The 22,148-nt window shown below is 32.2% G+C and overlaps 4 protein-coding genes and 1 pseudogene across 4 annotated transcripts; all 5 read left to right on the top strand.

Moving 5' to 3' along the window:
* Positions 1-456: 456 nt before the first annotated feature.
* On the top strand, positions 457-4,185 carry LOC114749806 (serine carboxypeptidase II-2-like; annotated as a pseudogene).
* A 573-nt stretch (positions 4,186-4,758) lies between these two features.
* LOC114749798 (calcium-binding protein CP1-like) lies at positions 4,759-5,256 on the top strand. The gene has a single exon (XM_028938329.1). The coding sequence runs from the start codon at positions 4,759-4,761 to the stop codon at positions 5,254-5,256; it is 498 nt and encodes a 165-aa protein (XP_028794162.1).
* Positions 5,257-9,568: 4,312 nt separating this feature from the next.
* On the top strand, positions 9,569-12,151 carry LOC114749799 (desiccation-related protein PCC13-62-like). Its single transcript, XM_028938330.1, has 3 exons — positions 9,569-9,903; positions 10,917-11,142; positions 11,747-12,151. Exons 1-3 carry the CDS (start codon positions 9,569-9,571, stop codon positions 12,128-12,130), a joined length of 945 nt encoding a protein of 314 aa, XP_028794163.1. The 3' UTR covers positions 12,131-12,151.
* A 2,178-nt stretch (positions 12,152-14,329) lies between these two features.
* LOC114749800 (desiccation-related protein PCC13-62-like) lies at positions 14,330-16,504 on the top strand. The gene is made up of 3 exons (XM_028938331.1): positions 14,330-14,655; positions 15,083-15,308; positions 16,124-16,504. The coding sequence occupies exons 1-3, from the start codon at positions 14,330-14,332 to the stop codon at positions 16,502-16,504; spliced, it is 933 nt and encodes a 310-aa protein (XP_028794164.1).
* A 1,911-nt stretch (positions 16,505-18,415) lies between these two features.
* Positions 18,416-21,722, top strand: LOC114749807 (ER membrane protein complex subunit 6). Its single transcript, XM_028938338.1, has 5 exons — positions 18,416-18,592; positions 19,352-19,500; positions 19,754-19,949; positions 20,407-20,426; positions 21,282-21,722. The coding sequence occupies exons 2-5, from the start codon at positions 19,385-19,387 to the stop codon at positions 21,310-21,312; spliced, it is 363 nt and encodes a 120-aa protein (XP_028794171.1). The 5' UTR covers positions 18,416-18,592; positions 19,352-19,384; the 3' UTR covers positions 21,313-21,722.
* Positions 21,723-22,148: the final 426 nt, after the last annotated feature.

The following is a 22,148-nucleotide window of genomic DNA, read 5'->3' on the forward strand; positions in this document are numbered from 1 at the left end:
TCTTTCCCCTCAGAATATATTTCTCATGTGTTTTATGAGTAGGTTCTGTTAGTTGCAATTTGGTTGAAGGGGTATTGCTTGTTTTCTTATTAGAGTTGTTTTCTATTCAGTAGTATGGATTTGAGTATCATTTCTAAAGAATATAGCTAAGTATATAACTCTTTCATACGAGAGACACATATAAAGGGATTAATTTGAAATTATCTCTGATGGGCGACTTTTAAAATAATTATTATGAAGCACTTCATCCCTTAAATTTCACTTTCAAAAGCGGCATGCAGAGAAAAGTGATGGCACAACAAAAGGAGTGCAGACAAAACTAGGTGGCACAACAAAAGGATTTGGGTACAAAACAGGCATGCATGCATCATGATTGGCATAACGAAATCCTACTCTATTTAAAGCTGAGGGAACACTGTACGCACCAAATATTCATCGTCCTTTGTCCTACTTTCAATGGCAAAACCCAACTTCTCTCCTCTTCTCTCTCAACTTTTAGCCATAGTTGTTACCACTCTGTATCTGTGCCTTCAGGGGAATACTGGGTTTGCTTTATCTTCTTCCTCAGACCCGTTTGTCCAGCAACAAGAAGACCGGGTAGAGTGGCTTGCGGGTCAAGAGTTTAACGTCAATTTTGCACATTACGCTGGGTATGTCAAAGTGAACCAGGAAGCTGGGAGGGCACTGTTTTACCGGTTCTTTGAAGCTGCCTCAGAACCTGAAACTAAGCCCCTCCTTCTATGGCTCAATGGAGGTTAAAACTCAAAAGCATTGCTTCTTTTTATGTTCGTTAAGGTGTTTCCTTCGTTTCACACTTGTGTTTTTTTAAGGTTGTGAAAATTTCTGTCTTCTACGCAGGACCTGGATGTTCATCCATTGGATTGGGGGCAGCAAATGAAATTGGTCCCTTTCGCATTAAGCCAGGTGGCAAGACACTTTATCTAAATCCTTACTCTTGGAATCGAGGTAATTAAATAAAGACGCAACAACCTACAAGATTGTTTATATTTTCTTGAATCCCCTCATAGATTCATCCCTTTATTGGTCGTTCGAGGTATCTTACTTATGCTCATCATGAACTTTTTTCTTATTAGCAGAGTGCCAATTTGGTAAATGCAGATGTGTCAGTCTAACTATTTTTTGTGTTTGTTTTATAGTTGCCAACCTTCTTTTTGTTGATTCTCCTGTTGGAGTTGGATTTTCATGTTCAAAGACTCTGTCGGACATAAAGAACAATGCGATAGTAGGACTGGTATGAGTCTAATAGTTTAGGACCTCATACTTTCTGGTTTGGAATACATACATACATACATACATGTGTGTGCGTGTATTGCGAGACTCAAGTTTAATGTTATTTCATTGGCAGCTATGGATTCTTTGGAATTCCTATTGAAGTGGTTGGAGCGATTTCCTCAGTATAAAGGAAGAGATTTCTTTATATCTGGTGAGAGTTATGCAGGTAAGTGAAACTCCATAATGCGTCTTTCAGAAAGGGCTTAGAACCTAACATGTCTTTGAGAATCATGGGCTGACAGCATGAAATTACATTGTCAACCTTTGACCAGTTTGACCACCAGCACTTTACTTCACAAATCTCTCAAATTATTCCCAAGTTCCTAACATAAGAAAATAAAATCAATACCAACAAAGTCCAACACAATTGGTAGACGGTTGGGTCCCTTAAAAATGATGTTCTGAGCTCAAACCAGACCGTTTGCATGAAAAGAACTTTGTTTGGAAGACGCAAAGCCCTTTCCAATGGTCTCTACTCTTCAAGAGGATTAGTCTCTAACTACCAGTTAGGGGATACTGCCCAACCAAAAAAAAAAAAAAATCGATGAGGTGCAGTTGCATGTAAAATGTTTTGGTTGTACTCTTTTTTTTTTTTCATATAGACTTTGTCTTCCTGTGATATCTTAGTATGAATCAACTGTTAGACCTGTGTTTCAGGGCATTATGTCCCTCAACTTAGCCAACTTATTCTGAAGCACAACAAGAGAGCCAAAGATAAATGCATCAATCTGAAAGGCTACTTGGTATAGATTTTTGTGTCTTCATGAGAATGATTTCTTTTTGCTGATCTGCTTAAGGCAGTAAATAATATAAATGTGTCTGTGTCTATTGAAGGTAGGAAATCCTCTAACTGATGATTACAATGATCATAAGGGAGTTGCCCAGTTTTTATGGACCTCTGGTTTGATTTCAGATCAAACACACGAGATATTGAACATTAAATGCAATCTTGAGCCTTTCGTGCATCCTTCAGATTCATGTCAGAAAGTTTTAGACATTGTTGATAAAGAAATTGGCAACCTTGATCAGTACAGTATTTTTACTCCTCCATGCCCTTCTAATGTTAGCCAAACAAACCTGCTGGCAAAAAGAACTCATGTAAGCGTACCTTGTTAATACTATTCATTGATTCTCTACTTGTTTTCTTTATCTTCTCATTTCAAACACAACAAAAATTGTGAATGGGAATCTTCTTAAACGATGAAATTTTACTGTAGCATTTTGATTTCCTCTTATTGAAGTCATTTTACTGCAAAATCATAATCAGCTTTTCTATTGGCCCCATGAGTCATAAAACACATCCCAGTATTAAAGTTTGTCAATACACTGCAGAGATGGTTGGGAATTCTACCTAAAATCAGATATATCAGATAAGTGAGAACATGATTAACTAGATGATTATGAGACATTTCTAACTGATAATTTTAATGCTATGTTATAGAGAATTGGCAGGCTCAGAGCGCCATTCGATCCTTGCGCATCGAAGCACACCACTGTGTACTTTAATTTACCTGAGGTTCAAAAGGCTCTTCATGTTGATCCAGCTCATAAACCTCACAAATGGAAAACCTGCAGGTATTTTATGATCAATAGGGTAGCAATCAAGAGGGCATATTTTATATATATATATATATATATATATTCCCATGCAACATCTCCCATTAAACACCAAATGTTCTCAGACATCCCATGTGATTTATCCGAATCCATCTTCATTTATTAAGTGACATGAAATTTCCCCTTTTTAACTATTAACTAAGACTTTTGTGACATCCTTTCTGTATGAAGTTATATTGTAGTTCCAAGCTGAAATTTTGAGAATACTTACAACTAAAGTAACTATTTTTAGAGAAAAATTATTGGTGCCGATTTGAGGGAACTTCTTCTATGTTCTGCTTTGGGATGTAGAAATGTAAAGTGTGCCTTGCTCTCTCTCAAATATTTTGCAGTGACGTAGTAAGTAAAACCTGGAAAGATTCTCCAGTGACAGTGCTTGATATTTATCAAGAACTTGTTCAGGCAGGACTGAGGATTTGGGTTTTCAGGTTAGTCTGCAATGAAACTTAAAAAGTCTGCCTAAGAATAGAGTTATAATTGCATGAATATTCCTCTTCATTTCCATTGATGTTTGATTTTTCTTTTGCCATATGACAGTGGTGATACAGATTCTGTGCTTCCAGTGACATCCACTCGCTACAGTCTAAATGCTCTGAAGCTTCCAAGTGTAAGCCCTTGGCGTCCTTGGTATGACAATGGGCAGGTAAAAGTATATCTATATTGAAAGATGTAATCTAAAGAAGTGATAAATTATATGCGTGCATATAAAGGTTAAGGGTCATTTTTATCGTATTCACAGAAGATCTGAGATATTCAAAAGTTTGTTTTGACTCAATGTTGTTCAAGAAGTATTAAAAAGTAAGCAATATCACCCTTATAACTTTTAACTGTCAATATTAGTTTTTTAACTGAAAGGATATATTAACTCAAAAAAAACTTTTAAATATCCATAACTTCTTTGTAAATACTTTAAGAATAAAAATGACCCTTGACATTGTATATGATTGATGTGTCATAAATGTTTGAGACTTGTGAACAGGTGGGAGGATGGACAGAGGAATATGAAGGGGTGACTTTTGTGGTAGTAAGAGGGGCAGGGCATGAGATTGCCAAGCACAAACCAAAATATGCTTTCACTCTCATCAGAGCCTTCCTTTCTGGAACTTCCATGCCTTCTTCTCATGACTTTGAGCTTCTCAGTGCCTCTTGAAATCTATAAATATATATGTTTTCTTTTGTTTTTTTTTTTTTGGTGTGTGAGAAAATTGAATGTACTGAATAAAATTATGCTAGTCTTGTTGAACATCTTTTTGAGGATTTTTCCTCTTGATGCTATTGCTTGACGTGTAATTTGGATGTGAAAGATTTAGAATGTTAAAAATCATCACTAAATTCTAAATTATAAAAAAATGATGAGCAAGTAAATACTACCTCTGTTTTTAATTATAAGATCTCATTTGTAGTGTATAAACGAGATCTTATAATTAGGACGAGAGGTAGTATAATGCTTCTTCTTCCATTCTAAAACTTTATTAATTACCAATTTTAGATCTTATTGAATGTAATTTAGGGTGGTAAATAAATACGGATAAATTTATTAATTTTTTATTTTTTAGAAACAGTTAATAATTTGATAATCTCCCATTAATTTTATTGAGGTGATTAAAGGTATCTTATAATAACAATTAGGGTAGTATAAATAATTAAAAAGCATATTTTCAACTCAAAAATCTTTTTCTTTTTTCCTCCAAAACTCGTGCTTGGAGGAAAAAAATGAGATATGGGATTGGGCCCCACATCTCTCGTAAAATGAGAATAAAAGGAAACGCAGAGGGAGAGAAGATGAGAAATGGGCTCAGTAAAATAAGGATTTGGACATTTTCCGCTACGCACACTTTTCTTTCTAAAATGGGTCCTTCCCGCCGGAACCTCCGTTCTCACCACCATGCTTCCTCCTCTTCCTCCGCCGCCATTAATGAACCATTCCGACCAGCATTCGACGTGCTCGATGTCGATCATGATGGAAGAATAAGCCGCAATGACCTTCAATCGTTCTACCACAGGTTTTGCCATGAAGTAGACGACGACACAATCGGGTCGATGATGACGGCGGCGGACACCAACAAAGACGGGTTCGTCGAGTATGAAGAGTTCGCGCGCATGTTGGAAATAGCAGTCTGTGGCGGTTGCGGCGGCGGAGTGATGAAGGAAGTGTTTAGAGTCATGAACAAGCACGACGGCGACGGCAAGCTCAGCCACAAGGATCTGAAAAGCTTCATGGAGTGGGCTGGGATCGCCGTCACCGACCAAGATATTGACGATATGATCGCACTTGGCGGCGGCGGTGACCGAAGCGACGGCGTAAGCTTCGATGGTTTTATGCAAATACTAAATCTTGAGCCTTGATCATATTTGGTGGATTGGGTGTTATATGGTTCCTTACCGTGTCAAATGATTTTTTGAATCTGATCAATTAGAGAAGGCTTGTCTCCTTTCAGGGTCTTCCAATTTCCAAAATGAGTGGGTGAGAAAATGTTCACAATAATGATTTGGTTGAAACTGAAAGAGTGAAAGTAATGTAATTGTAAGTGTGTAAAAGTGGACTAAATAGTAAACGCCACCTTGCAAGGTTTTTATGACTGATAAAAATATTAGGATATCATCATATAGTTCCTGTCCTCATTATGGGGGACATTTTATTTTATTTTATTTTCATAAGAACTTTTGATAGTTTGGGAAAACCAATTAAAAGTAGATATATTTTCTCTCAATTTTTAATTTAATACCTATGTGTCTTTTTCTTCTTAATTAAATCATTTAATTTTATTTTATTTTTTAGCAATGTTAACTCTTGTAATTTGTTCTATCAATATTTTTAGTCTCCATACAAGAACTATATTAATAGACCAAAATTAAAGATTTAATTAAGAGGAAAAAAACATATAAGTACGAAATTAAAAAAAAATTTCAAAAAAAGTATAGGTGCCTCCAAAAAGATTTTTCCTTAATAGTTTCAACAAGTATTAATATTTTTTCATATATATGCTTATATTTAATAAGGGTAATAAGAGAATAGAAATTAATACTATATTAAAATTTAATATAGTTAATAAGGATAACACTAGAAATCACTTGAATTTTATGACAAGTTTAATATTTTTAACCATTTTTATTAGTATGATTGAATTAGTTAGCAGATTCTTATAATAAAAAATAAAATGATTCTTATTTCTACTTTTTAATATAAGAGTTAATTAAGGTAAGATTAGACTTCAATCTACTCACCAAGAAGTAATTTTAATATAATGTATAGAATTAAAGATTGTGGTTTAGAGAATTCAAAACATATTTATTATAAATAATCAATTTAATTAATTTTATAAATATTTGCAAATTGGTTGGAGAGATGAAATTTCAACATGCAAACACGAATTTAAACTCGCGACGTTTCTCTCAAAAGAGAGGGTAAGATGTCACTAAATCCAAGGGTTTTGTGGGATAATATGTCGTTTAATTGCAAACAGAAAGTCAGAAACAGTCCAATTTGATTGTAAGATAGCGAGGGGCATGTATTCTGATTTCCCCCCCTTTTTTTTTGTTTTAACCGATAAAAATACAGGAAAAAAAAGAATAGACAAGCATCTTTAATATTTTCATTTATTAATATATATACTATCTCTGATTTTTAGTATAAAAACTAAATAATTAATTACAAATATTAAAAGAAGTAGATAAATTGTTTATCAGATGTAACAAGTATGCATTAACTTCGTTAAATTATTCTTGAAAATATTTTGAAAAAAATTATAAGTTTAAAAAACAAGATAAATTAAGATATTATATTTATAATTAAAATCTAACTATCAAACTAGGTCTTATATTAAAGATTTAATATTGTATAAAATTTATAACAACTCATACCCATTTACTATAAATAACGGAGCTTGTTATTCGAAGTTTTTGCATTAGACATTCTTTGTTTTCATTCGCCAATTTGAAAAGGAAGGTTGAAAATTAAGTTGAAAAAACAACGCATACAAGTTGGAAATTCTACAAGAATGAAAATGAAAAAAAGATTGTTTAACTGAATATTATTTTAGCTGGCAAAAAAAATTGAATATTATTTTAATTTAGGCGTTCCAAAATTTTCAACTTGTCATGGAACTTTCAATTTGGACTTGCGTGGGAATTTTTGTCAATTACTCCTTCTATTCTAAATATAAGATCCACTTTATAGTGTAAAATATAAATTATATCATAAAGTGAGTCTTATTTTTTCTTTTTGGCCTTAAATGCTGGTAAAGGATTAAGGTTCTCCCTATCTAACTCCACCTATAGGTACTTCTTTGCCAAACTAGTATTAATTTTGAAATTTTAAGAATTTTTAATTTGGATAAATATTCATGAATATTACCGCCAACACTCATAAATGCCAATTATGGCTTTTGAATCAGTGGAGTCCCAACGCACATAGTCACAACTTGCAGGTAAAAGGAGTATTTTGTGATCTACTCATATAATTTATTTACAAATTATTTAAACATATTTCACATAAACTAATAAAAATTCTAAATTTTATTAACTTTATTTAAAATTTAATAACTTTTCAACTTTATCCTCATTTAATATACTCATCCGGTCCTTAATGTAGGAACTAATTGGGAAGTTAATGTTAGTTCTATATATAATATTTATTTCATATGCTTATCAATTTTTTCTCAATTAATCCTATTGATATTCTCCCAACAATAATCAAGTAGAAGATGAAGGGAGGAAATTAAGAAAAATGCTTCGGGTATGTTAGGAAAAAGAACACATCATATTAACTAATTTAACTAACATTTTTAATTTATTCAAATTAGTTAATTAAATCTTATATTAAGGACCTCAATAATAAATGAATGATAGAATTGTATATTCATATGAAAATTTGCTTTTTCTACTCTATAAATATCACCAAAAAAATTTCTCTATATCTGTCTTATAAATAGGACTAGAAAAGTAACTTCCAGGTATGGCTAAAGTGGAACAAGAGTAATGATCTTGGTATAAAGAACTATCCAAGTGACCCCATTGTTCCAAAAGTTCAGCATTTAAAGGGTTGGACACTTTCATTAAAGGAAGTGATTTAATTTCTAAGATTATTGTGACAATCGGGGAGGTATATTTATAACCAGGTAAAATATGTAATTTGAAGTTAATTCTCCATGTTGTGAGGGACAAGATCCTTCTGCTAGACTCAACTCTTACTGATAATTCTCACATTGTTAATATTCTATCCCAACTAATGACTTAGGCATGCCAAGAGCCCAAATGGGTAGGGTGTGACTCTTAGGCAACTGGGCTATATGTGACAAACTAGTCTTTTTTTTGTCCTTGGCTTGAGCCAACCCCTTACCTAAAATTTTATTACTGGAAAAGAAAAAAACAATATCCAAGTGGCCCTGGAGTAAGATCTTTGGTCTCATACGAGTAGAATCTCGATAGTATAAGGAATATTTACATAATTGTCATCAACACACCAAACTTTGTGAACATTTATCAAGATGATATATGTGATTGTTGTGGTAATAATATGCATCATATATGTGATTGTTGTGGTAATAATATTCATCATCAACACCCATGAATCATATTTGTTTCGCTCATGCCATATCAAATTTGAAGCACGATGACATTAGAAATGATCATTTTGGCCGGCAAACCTTAGAAATGATCATGTCATCACATTAAACCGATATATTTATAACAAGATAATTATATCTATTAAAAAATAACGATATCTTGAGACTTAAATTACATTTATTTACACTAAATAAATTATTAGATGTTCATGTCACACTATCATAATACTTGTTTCAAGCGGCACGAAAAATTAGTAATTTGCAAACTTTGTTGTTGTGTGAATAATAAATACTTCACTTGATTAATTTTTCCCTCTAAATTACAACACAAAACACCTGGGCATTTATAGAGCGAGGCTAGCAATTTGGTATAACAGTTTTTTTTTTGGCTAAAATAAAGCAAAATGATTTTTGATTACAAGTTATCCCCACACTTTCAAACATTTCAACGAGATGCACAATCCTTCCCCATTTTCAATAAATATTATGAGCTCCGCATCTTAATGTAAAAGCTAATTCAATATTTAATTTAGTTAAGGAGTGTTTGGATTAACTTTTTAGAAGTAATTTTATGATGTATGAGATAAATTTTGTCTCGGCTAGCATGAAAATATTTTTCTAAGTGCTTTTTGGGATTCACCAAATTGTACCTGATAAATATAAGATCTTAGTACACTTTATCTCTAATATTTATAATTTATTCATTTTGTCGTTAACTAATTTTTATAGTAATTGCACATGATAAAAAGTTATTATTAAGAAATAATTCAAATGCATATGATTAATAAGAGTATTTTAAGAAAGATAATATTTACTTATTATAAATAATTAACTTAATTAATTTTTTTAATATTTACAGATTAGTCATTTAGCTCTTATATTAAAAAAAATGTTATATTCAATTTGAATTGGATGTAAGAAAAAATGCAACACGTAATAAATACTCATTTATCACACATTTACTCTTGTATTTATCACTTGTTTGAATTTTTTGCACTCCAACCCCACTTTGAAATTATCATCTTGCCTATATATAATTGCACAAACAAAGAACAGATTCATTCAATCAGTTTACAAATTTTCTCAATATCACCATGGCTTTTCACAAGCACTTTATCACTATTTCCAACGTTGTTTTGTTCACTTCTTTTTTCCTTTCCTTGTTTGCCCCAAAGTCTTATTCTTCTAAAATTTTTGCGAGTGCAGCAAGTTATTTCAGTGACAAAGATCTTCTTGAGTTCCCTCTAAATTTAGAGTACTTGGAGGCTGAGTTCTTTCTGTTTGGATCTTTGGGCTATGGGCTGGATATAGCTAGCCCAGATCTTGCCCAAGGAGGCCCATCACCAATTGGGGGTAGATTGGCCCAACTTGACCCTCTCACTAAAGATATTATTTTGCAATTCGGCTTGCAGGAAGTTGGGCATTTGAGGTAATTTCCATAATTGTTATTTTCCATGTACCTATATATATTTTAATTTTTAATTTGATATCTACAATTTTTCTCCCTTTATTTTGCATGACTAACAATCCTGAGCAAAATTAAAAGATTTAATAAAGAGAGAAAATAATATATGTACTAAATTGAAAATTTAGTACATACTTGCAAAATGATTTTCCAAATACTTTAAAATATTTTTATTTGGAAAAAAAAGAATGAATTTTTCTTGGAAAAATCCTAGAAAAAGCCCTTGGAATATAATGAATTCCTGATCGAGTCTTAAAATTATGTAAATAACATAAAGGATCAATGACTTGATCTGTCATTTGTAAAATCAAAAAGAATTTACAACTTTGCTTCATTTGTATTCATTCACTACAGTAATTTAAGGAATCACTATAAGGGTTTAGGAGTTATCTAGATTCATGTAGAGAATAACTACTTATTTTTTCGTAGTCAAAAATGTCCTATGAGAAGTTGCCTTGTTATTAACTACAACTAATCATGTAATCAGTAGAACAGTATAAGCATTATCTAGATTCGTGTAGAGAATAACTACTCATTTTTTCGTAGTCAGGAATGCCCCATGAGAAGTTGCCTTGTTATTAACAACAACTGATCATGTAATCAGTAGAATAGTGTAAGCATTACCTAGATTCGTGTAGAGAATAACTACTTATTTTTTTGTAGTCAGGAATGCCCCTTGAGAAGTTGCCTTGTTATTAACTATAACTAATCATATAATCATTAGAACGGTGTAAGTATTATCTAGATTCGTTTAGAAAATAACTACTCATTTTTGCCTAATCAAGATAAAGTTGTCAATTCCTCTTGATTTTACAAATGACAGATTAAGTCATTGATCATTTCTGTCATCTACACAATTCCAGGACTCAATCAGGAATTTTCTATATTCCAAGGACTTGTTTTGGGATTTTTTCATTTTTCTTTGAAATGTTTATTATAAAATGTTGTCAAGTTTGGTGGTGATTATGATATTGCAGGGCCATAAAAAGCACAGTAAAAGGATTTCCAAGGCCATTGCTAAATATAAGCAGCCAAGTGTTCGCAACAATAATGAACAAGGCTTTTGGAAGACCTCTGAACCCACCTTTTGATCCATATGCCAATTCCATTAATTATTTATTGGTAACTTATGTGATTCCTTATGTTGGTCTCACTGGTTATGTTGGAGCTAATCCTATGCTCCAAAATACCACCTCCAAACAGGTATTCATGTTATCCAATTCAAATTTTGGCTTACCGCATTACCTACACATTCTAGCATGTTATGCAAACCGATAAATTAGTCTTCTAACTAATCTGGTTAAGAATTTTGGACAGATCAAGCGGGTTGAAAATTATAATTTTATATATTTATCTTCTTATTGAGAATGAAGCAACATCGTTTTGATTTTTTTAAAAATAATAGCAGTTAGTCAAGTTTCTGCTTTAACATAATAATTTTGTTTTATTGAATATTATGTTTAATCCATACATGAATATTCCATTTACTTGTGAATTAATACATCTTTATTCAAGTATTACTCTTTTCATGGTTATATATATTATATTATTTTAATCGTGATTGGGTTATTTCTAATATAACCATTATTAGATCTCTAACTCATTTGGTTTAATGATGGGTCCGATTTTCAATATTATATTATTTTAATCAGGGTAAACTCTAGTTTAATCACAATTAGACTAATGACTCGTTCGGTTTAATATTGATCGGTCTGGTTTTCAATACCTCCAAACTCTAGTTTTCAATATCAAATACAGTATATTTGATTTTAGAAAAGACTGATTTCAAATGAAAATCTACGTGCAGCTAGTAGCTGGGCTTCTGGGAGTCGAGTCAGGGCAAGATGCAGTAACAAGAGCATTATTATATGAGCGTAAGCATGAACTCGTCGCGCCATACGCCATAACTGTAGCAGAATTCACAGACCGTATCTCCAAGCTTCGAGACAGACTAGGAAACGCAGGTTTGAAGGAGGACGAAGGTCTTGTCGTCCCAAAAGACGAAGGTTCTGAGGGCAAAGTCTCCGGCAATGTCCTCTCTGCAAACACCAATTCTCTCTCTTATGGCAGAACCCCTCAGCAAATATTAAGGATCGTATATGGGACTGGCAGTGAGAGTATCCCAGGTGGTTTCTATCCCGAAGGAGCACATGGTCGCATCGCTCAGTCTTATAATAATTTACATCCTTAATTAATCACATATAATAATGTCTCTGGCTTTCATATATTAATCAGCTCAAATAATAATAATATACTACTTCTAGTTCTTATAGAGGTAGTTTGACTTTTAATTTAGTTCTAAATATAAAACTCCAATCTACTTTGTTTTTCATATTTATTCATTTTTTTCAAGGTAGTCTTTGTAGTAACTGCATATGTTAGATGTTTCATCAAATCAAATGGCACTTAATTAGTAAGAGTATTTTTATAAAAAAACACATATTTCTTACCAATAACTAACTTAACTAATTTTCTTAATTTACTCAAATTAGTTAATTAACTCTTATATTAAGAACCAGAGGTAGTACTCTTTATATCTATTTTGTTAACGAATTTAACCTTAAATTATCCTTAATTATAATCTTAATTTAATACTACCTCCGGTCTTTAATATAAGATCCTGTTTGACTTTTATTTTGGTCCTAAATATAAGACCCCAATTCACTTTGTCTCTCATATTTATACTTTTTTTTTTCAAAGTAACCCTCCTAACAATGATAGTTCTAGTCAATATACTTAATTAGCAAGGATATTTTAGGAAAGACAATACCTATTTAGGACAAATAACTAACTAAACTTACTTCCTTAATCTCCTCAAATTAGTCAACTGGCTCTTATAATTAGGACCGGAGGTAGTATTTAATCCACAAGACAACAGTGCCTTAAGATTTTCTATTTAGGGTCAAATCCAATTCTCTTGTTGCTAGAGGTACTCACTTTTAGGACAGGATTGTCTTTGACAGAAGGTACTTGTTTAATGGAGGAAAAAAAAAAGTCTCAATTCTTTAATATACATTATCGTTTTTTTAAAATAAAAAAATGGTACAGAATATTATTAATAAAGAGACTGAGATTAAGAAACTAAACTTATTACGCTTTTTATCTCAAATGTATCATAGAGAATCAAAGGATTAAAAGTGTGATATATTCTTACTCAAAAAAGGGGGGGAAAAAACACTTTATCGTATGTTTGATCTTCATATACATATATCATATATGGATTGAGAACACAGTTTCATCGAATCATTCAGTGATTTTTTATGAACAAGTTAGAGATCATCACATTAATTGTAATTTATAACTATAATTTTGCAACTTGATTAATCATATTCTGTATGTGCCACAAGTCATGATGATTCATATTATGTACAAATTAAAGATTGAACACCATGTACATTTATTTTTGTGAATCTGGAGATTCATATTTTAAAGTGCTTTAAATCCAAAACAGAGTGTACGTACAGGATTTTAAAGTTTGGTCATGTGATGAATCAAATATATGCTTTAAAGGCAATAAATCAACATATTCCCGCATCTCATCATTACTAATTTATTTATTTATATATATGAAAAATTGGCTATTTTGGTCTTTAAAGTTTTAACTTGATTATAATTCAATCATTAAAATTTAACTTAATACAAATTAGTTTTTATAGTTTTAACTTGTCTCGAAACTTAGTCCTTAAACTTTCACACATGACAACCCACTCTTGTAGCCTTAACCATTTAAAATGTTAATCCCCAAATTTGAAGAACCAAATTACAAGGACTAAAGTTTTTTTTTTCCAAAAAAAAAACTTAAGAGCTAATGTTTTAAATAGCAAAACTATCTATAGATACTACTTCCGGTCCTAATTATAAAAGCTAGTTGACTAATTTGAGGAGATTAAGAAAATAAATTGGGTTAGTTATTTGTCATAAATATGTGTTGTCTTTCCTAAAATATCCTTGTTAATCAAATATATCGACTAGAACTCTTATTATTAGAAGGGTTACTTTGGGGAAAAAAATATAAATATGAGAGACAAAGTAGATTGGGGTCTTATATTTAGGACCAAAACAAAAATCAAACAGGATTTTATATTAAGGACCGGAGGTAGTACTATGTTACACCAAATCAGAGGTCAGAGAACTGAATTTTAACTGAATCCAAACTATAAGGATCAAATAATTAATTTTTCCTCTGCATATGCATTTAATTAAATCAACAAGATAAGGTTTAATGATAATGATTTATTACATGCCAGGGTGTATGTCCTATCGTTTATTTGAGTTACATGCACCAAACCCTCCTTAACACCTTTCATTTGTGTATAAATATAGCCTCACAAACAGGAATATAGTGCAATTCAAGTGAGTTACAAGTTCACCATATTTTTCTCTCCCACAAATGGCTCTTGGCAAACACTTCATCTCTATCTCTTTCACTCTTTTCATAGCCTCCTTGTTCCTTCCAAGTTCTCCTTCTTTCAATGTGTTCGCAGAGCCTGCAATATTAGATTTCAATGATAATGATTTGCTTGAATTCCCTTTGAATTTGGAGTTTCTGGAAGCTGAGTTCTTTTTGTATGGGGCTTTGGGCTCTGGGCTTGATGCTATTGACCCAAAGTTGGCCCAAGGCGGCCCATTACCCAGTGGTGCAAAATTAGCCAACCTTGATCCTCTCACTAAGGATATTATCTTGCAATTTGGCTATCAAGAAGTTGGGCATTTAAGGTATTTTCTATCTTTACATCTTTGTGATCTCCACAGTTATAACTTCTCTCATTAAATATTAAAAAATTAATTTGTTTATACATATTTTTAATTTTAAATCAGGTTTGTGTAGCTTATTTTGTTTGAATTCAGCCTTATTGTTTGATTCGGTAATTTTAATTTAGAGAAATGCAATGGTGTTAAAACAGCATTAAATAAAATAAAAGATATTTCATAAAGTTCATGAATTTTTATAAATTAAAATTAATGAGTTTTATACTCAAAGATGAATGCTTATAACAAATCAAACTATAAGGGCGTAATTCAAGCAAAGTAAACTATAAGAATTTGAGTCAAAATTGTGATAAATTAACTTTTTTTCTTAAATGTTTTACTTGTTGAATAATAATAATAATAATATTTGAAATTGAATGTGTTATTATTGTAGGGCGATATTGAGCAAAGTGAAAGGGTTTCCAAGGCCATTATTGAATTTGAGCAGTGAAGCATTTGCAACAATAATGGACAATGCTTTTGGAAAACCTCTCAATCCACCTTTTGATCCTTATGCTAATTCTATTAATTACTTGCTTGCGTCCTACGTCATTCCTTATGTTGGCCTTACTGGCTATGTTGGAGCTGCTCACTTGCTCCAAAATGAAACTTCCAAGGAGGTATATATTCAATTTGTCCATTTCAAAAATGAAATTTTAGATTATCATTTATGTTGCACATTTTAGAATGAAATATATGTATGCACCACTAAAATATGAGAATCTCAAAATTGTCCCTGAAAATTGCTTACCTCCTATGAAAGTTTTAGGGAATGTCATGAAATTAAGTTTAGTGAAATGACCTAATTAGCCTTGATAAAATGAGTGGTCATTATCTCACCTAAAAATGGGCCACTTGGGACTAATAATGCCAATATATTGTTTTTATGTAATAGAATCTCTAAAGACTAATACAATCCACTTTGGTTCTTAATATAAGACCTAATTGACTAATTTGAAAAAATCAAGAAAGCTAAATACATCATTTTAAAGTATTTTTAGTTATTGTTTTTCTCCAAACTAATTTATCTAACTTATAAATTAATATACACATACATAATCTAACGATACACGTAAGTATTTTAAAGAAATCATATAGTGACATATGCTATAATCAAGTAATTTATTTAACTTTATTAATATCCTCAAATTAGTCAATTATTTTTTATATTAGGGGCATGAGGTGATCATATAGTTTACAAAAAGACATACTACTATTAAGTAATGAGTAGTGTACATTATTTCTTAAGCTTCCTACAGTACATAAAACCTATGTCTACTTAATTGCTTGTTTGTACTTGCCTATCTAAGTGTTTATAAGCACTTTCACGTGAATCAAAATAAAACTCCTCTTACATATTTGTCTCGTATTTCATGAATTAGGATTGAAAACTGCTTTTTGAATTGACATTATGCGTGTTTGTGTATATGTACAGCTAGTGGCAGGACTTTTGGGGGTAGAGTCAGGGCAAGATGCAGTAATCCGAACATTACTATATCAGCACAAAGATGAAGTTGTGAATCCGTATAATGTGAGCGTTGCAGAGTTCACAAACAGGATCTCTATGCTTCGAGACAAGTTAGGGAAAATGGGTATGAAAGATGAAGGACTTGTGGTAGCCAATTCTGTTGGAGCAGAAGGCAAAATTTCTGGCAACATTCTCGCAGGTGATGATACCTCAGTGGCTTATCCTAGACAGCCCCAGGAAGTTTTAAGGATTGTTTATGGTACTGGTGATGAACGTGTCCCAGGTGGTTTTCATCCTAAAGGTGGGGATGGTCGTATTGCCAAATCTTTACTTACCAATAGGGCATAATATATAGATCCTATATAATATGCTTATAAGACAAAAAAATAATAAAGCCTTTGTTTCTAAGACATGTTTTGGAATTACTACGTTCTAAGTGTGACTAAGTTTACCAATTATGTTACTTTGTATTCCTATGCTACATGTGATAATCGTCATGAGAATAAGATTCCACCAAGCAAGAAAATAATGATGAAGTTTACTTAATTTTATGAATGAATTAGACCTCATTTGTTGTGTTTTTATCCACATGGAGACGAATATACTGTTCAGAAACAGAGCATTTGTTTATGTGTGGCGGTACACTTATTTTATGGTGATTTATAAAACAAACTATATCAACTATATTATTTAATCATGCAGAAATTCTAATGATACATAGCGCAAGTTAAAAATATATATGGTTAAAATTGATAATATATCACACAGGAATCAATTTTACATGAATGTAATGCTGATTCAATTACACAACTAAAAGAAGGGCACATTAGATGAGATAAAACAAAATATATTTTATCAAAATTCTTTTTCATTCATCATTTTCAAAGGGATAGTGAAATCAATATCCAGCAAATTTGTTCCAATAAAGATCTAATAGATTTATTTATCAAATTCCTTCCTTTACAATGTGTGAAAAGTTTGTCGAACTTTTCAACCACAAACATATCAATTGTGCTGTATTTTTTCCCCTCTTGTCCTTAGCTTGGGTTTTAGTTAAAAAGATATTTTTAATGATGTAGTAGTGAGTAGTGTGGTAAAAAATTATGCATATTTCTTTTTTAATTTTCGTCCCACAGGTCGTAATTGAACTCTTTTGACGAGGCAAATTCTCATATAATGCGCATGCCATTAGGAGTGATATGAATGTCATAGGTTACGGGGATGTCATTATCTCTTTTCATCTTCATCTTTACCCAAATAACCTCACATTTACTATTTTACTCTTTCATTAATTTTGTAACTTAATTCTCGCTCACATTTATAAGTTTTATTATTTTTTAATTATATATTAAATATGAGTACCTCTCCTAACGTCAATTTAAAATTTAGTTCTTCATGTTATGAGGGATTAGCCCCTCTCATTGGTCAATATTTATAAATTATGATTTTCGATTCTTAATATAAAAACTAGTTAGGAGTTATATTTAGTCTTAAATATAAGACATCAATCTATATCATCTTTTATTTTTTAAAAAAATATTCCTATTGATTATAATGGGTTTCCACTAAGAAATAATTTCAATCATCCAATGCGCATAATTGAAAATGATATTTTTGGGAGACCAACATGTGACAATTAACCATCTTAACTAATTTTTTAATATTTTTAAATTAATTAATTAGTTATTATATTAAAAATTTGTGTAAGTAATTATCTAATTGGAAAAATTAGGGATAAATTCTTTATTAAAAATTTAATTAGCAAATGGAATATAAGTACTTCATACAACTTAATTTCTATTGTATGCAACATAACTTTCTTTGTATGTAATTTATTTTTTCTTATATGCAATAATCTTTTTTTGTGAAATGTGCAACTCAATTTTTTTTTCTATAAATGAAATTTTTTTATGTGTAAGTCATCTTCTCTGTGTTCAAACTAATTTTTTATATTCAAATAATTTTGTACAAACCATCTTCTCTTTGTGCGACTTACCTTCTTTTGTTTGCAACTAATCTTTTTTTTTGTAATCAATCATTCTAGAAACTATTTGCTAATTAAATTTGTAATGAGAGATTTATTCCGAATTTTTCCTATCTAATTTTCATGTTAGGAGCTGAGAGGGATGAATAAAATGTCCTAGATGAGGGCAGCCACGTTCTGGGCGGAAACCCATATGAGAGCTAGCGATGCAAACGAAGTCCAAAATAATAACGAACTTATAGAAAATTAATTAATAAAATTGACTATAAGCCCAACAAAATACAATCTCGGACAAGGAGCAGATCCAATATTCTTCGTCGACGAACAAGCATTCGGCACTTGGTCGAGCTCGCCGGCGGACGCTATCCACCGTTGTCAGCGCTGCGTGGTTGTTCTCCGGGAAGTATTGAAGAGGATTCGAACCATAGTGCTTTGTCTTCCACCAAAATCCGGTGAGATTCACTCTAGATTTGAATTGTTCCCTACGTCATCGGTTCCCTGCGTGGTTGTCAACACTGTGTCGGACACCGTCGCCTCGTTTATTTTTGGCTTTGTTTGAAATGCGTCATTTTAATTTGGCTTTGAATCCAGTCGTGTAATCGTTTGGATACCTTACAGATTGAGCTTAAATTTTGTTAACTTTGAGATTCCTTGTTTTTGCTTGGATGGAGTGTAATTGGCTATTATATTTCCGCCCTCTTCATTTTTTATGACTACTGACTTACATTCTGTTTATTAATCTCTTCATATTATCACCAATTTAGACCGTTTTTAGGGTATTTGTGATGCAGGATCTGGTAAATGACCTGACTCTATTGGTGTCTGGCAATTTAGAAGCTTGATTTTTAATCACTTCGTGCTGCTGTGAATTTAGAAGCTATTGACAGAAACAACCAATCGTGCATCTTATATCTAGAACAAAAATTGTGATATCACTGTTTGAATGGCGGGTTTAGGAATCAAGTTTGATTTCTTTAGGTTCGCTGCCATTTGACATACAGTGGTGTCTCTATAGTTGATAAATTCTTAATTTGGGTATTTATTTGTTGAAGATAGTATAATCAAGTGGAATTCAACAAAACCTTGACGCCAGTTTCTTTCTTCTTAGTATGTCTCCCTGAATTGAAGTCCATGCCTTTGTAGTTCATCAGATTTATTGTATGTTTGGTCTGCCTCTCTCCAGAAGGATTCAATTCTATTACTCTTTTCAGGTACCCTTTTTCAAATCAGACAAGTCAGATATCATGGGTGGACATATTGACTCAAGTTCATCAGAGAAGAAATCAGGCAATGGAGTGAATGACTTACCGACCTTCAATGCGGAGAATTTGCAACAAAACATGAAAACTATCTATTACAGGTTTGTTTTGACCTTTTCCTGTAGATAAGTTGAATTCTTTATCTAAAAACACACATATGACTAGAAGCATCATGTTTGGGATGGTGTTCTAAGTGTGAGTTGCATTTTATGGCTTTACTTGTAAGAAACAATTACCAGAGTGCATGAGAGGTATATATACAGATTAGTCATGGAGCAAGGGGAGGGGGAAATATGTTGCTTTGGTGACGTGAGTAATACTAAACGAAGATGCCTTTCATGGTTTCTTTTGCAGCCGAACATTTATGTCCATAATTGGTGGAGTTGTTGCCGGAATTTTGGGGTTTACTGGATTGAAGGGATTTGTCTTTTACTTCCTTGTCATGGCACTTACTTCCATTGGGCTCATAGCAAAAGCTAAATTTTCAATCCACTCATACTTTGACTCCTGGAACCGGGTGTTACTTGATGGCTTTTTTGGTGGTCTAATGGTATAATTTCTTGTGATCTCTTTCTATCTTAGCATAATTTTTTTGTATGAGGTCTTTATTTCTATGTTGAAGAATATGCCCATGTAGAAAGTTAAAAGTAGGCGAAGAGAGAATATAATCCTCCAAAAAAGAAAACAGAAAAACCAATATATCAAGGATATACTGTCTCTGATGATTGGTTTATGTCTGTGATTTTCTTTTTGAAAAAAACCTTTGAGTTTTAGCTGAAAATTCTTGGTAAATTACAACCGAAATGATGACTTGACCACTTGAGAACTACAATCTTTGTATTTTTATCAAATAGCTGACTTGACCACTTCACCATACAGCAAATGATGATTTTGATATATCTTTTTCTATCCGGTTATGAGTGCTCTTCCTTAACCCCCTTCCCCACCCTCCTCTCATGTGCATTGTTTGCCTTGTTTTGACATTTTTCCCTTGGTACTTTCTGCAGTCCTTCGTGCTGTTCTGGACGTATCCTTCTCATCGATAATACTTGGTAAAGTATGGCTCCATATTTGAATAACTAAAACTTGTTTTGTATTATGGGTTACAAGGGGAAACCATACGCAACTCATCATATATATAGCCTGATTACGACCTTGGTTAGAAACTTTCAAATATAACACATTACAATCAAAACTCTCAGTGCAAGAGAAAACATTAATGTGTCAGAGCCCTGTGATTGTAACAGGACACGTGAGTTATCATGTGACAATCGCTTGGTTTGGAAAATTTTGTTTGACATGTAATGTTTTCACCTTTTTATGGCATTTATTTTTGGGTCCATGAATCAAAGCTGTTATAGACTATAGTTCAAGGAGAGTTATGCATTTTCCCGAATTACAAATGCCCTTGGCCTTGGGCAGCCATAGCCCGATTCCAGTGCCATCATGGTATAATTGCCATGTGCATGTACTGCAGCCTTAGAAAAGAAAATTATGTGATCATATTTGATGAAAACATGATAATCAAAATTAAAACTTTCCAGCAAAATAATATCATTACTTAGCCAAAATAAACAATACCTATGCAGGAAGCTCCGCCCTTCATATTCATTTGGTAGAAAAAATTGTCTCTCATAACTACCAAGCAGATGCTACTCCAATACCATGTAAAAAGGAGCCGCACCTTGGTGTCTCGTTAAGTTGCCATGTTGTCTTCATTGACAAGAAAGCCCATTCAACTTGTGCTATGTTTTGTATGGGTTGTGTGGGTATTAGTGACGTTTTCTATAATAAAACTCAATTCAGCCAAAATTTCTAAACTTCCCTTCCTCTAATGACCATATTGTTGCTATTGTTTATGTTCTTCCTTGACATAACGAAGATTTGCATATGACATTGTTCATATATTTTGATGGAGAGCCAACTCCCAAGTGGGAATGTCTCACGAGAAGGTATTTTGGCGGCCACTGCTTGTCACGATGCTTTTGTACCATTGCATTTCTAGTCAGTTTTCATGATGCTGGCTTTTTCAAACGTTGTAGTTTCTTTAGTTTATTTATATTATCATGTAATGAAATCAGTCTTAAGTAGATGGAATGAACAACTAGATCTTTGATTGACGTTTCTTCAGTTATACAATTTTACTTAGATGGTTTGCTCAAGGTTATGTGATTTGCCACATAATACCTTGAGATAATATTCACAATTTTCTTTTTGAGCATCTAGGTATTTGATGATAGAGTACTTGTGTGCGTAAACTGTAACGATGAGGATGATAATTGATCCTGTTCATCAGTGTTGATTATTCCCAGGATCATACCAAGCAAGAGTCATTTCAAATCATAGTTTTATCTTCTTTTTTGGGGTAATAATAGTTTTATCTTTTTTTTAAAAAAAAAATTCTTTATTCTGTATTCTTGATCTCTGCCTTAAATTTTAATATGTCCACGCATTCTAGCTCAGATTGAGGATGCTGCTTGAGAGATTGGTAAATTAGTTAGTTATTTACTGTGTTGTACTTGAGAAGTTGGTCGCTGGGCCATCAGAAGGGGGTTTTGCTTTTTCGTTCCTTTTTTATATAAGGATCGATTAATATTAAAAAAAAGTTAGACTTAGTTGAAAGGGTTAGTTTCTCACAAAGTACTAAGCCAAGATTTGAATCTCTGTTCATATTTAATACCTAATAATATTTTAAATAGAGTTTCCTTTTATAAAAGAATGTTTATGTATAGTGAAAAAAAATTAATTA

This window comes from Neltuma alba, unplaced genomic scaffold (assembly GCF_004799145.2).
Source record: "Neltuma alba isolate B1F8T4 unplaced genomic scaffold, ASM479914v2 tig00006183_pilon, whole genome shotgun sequence".
NCBI lineage: Eukaryota > Viridiplantae > Streptophyta > Magnoliopsida > Fabales > Fabaceae > Neltuma > Neltuma alba.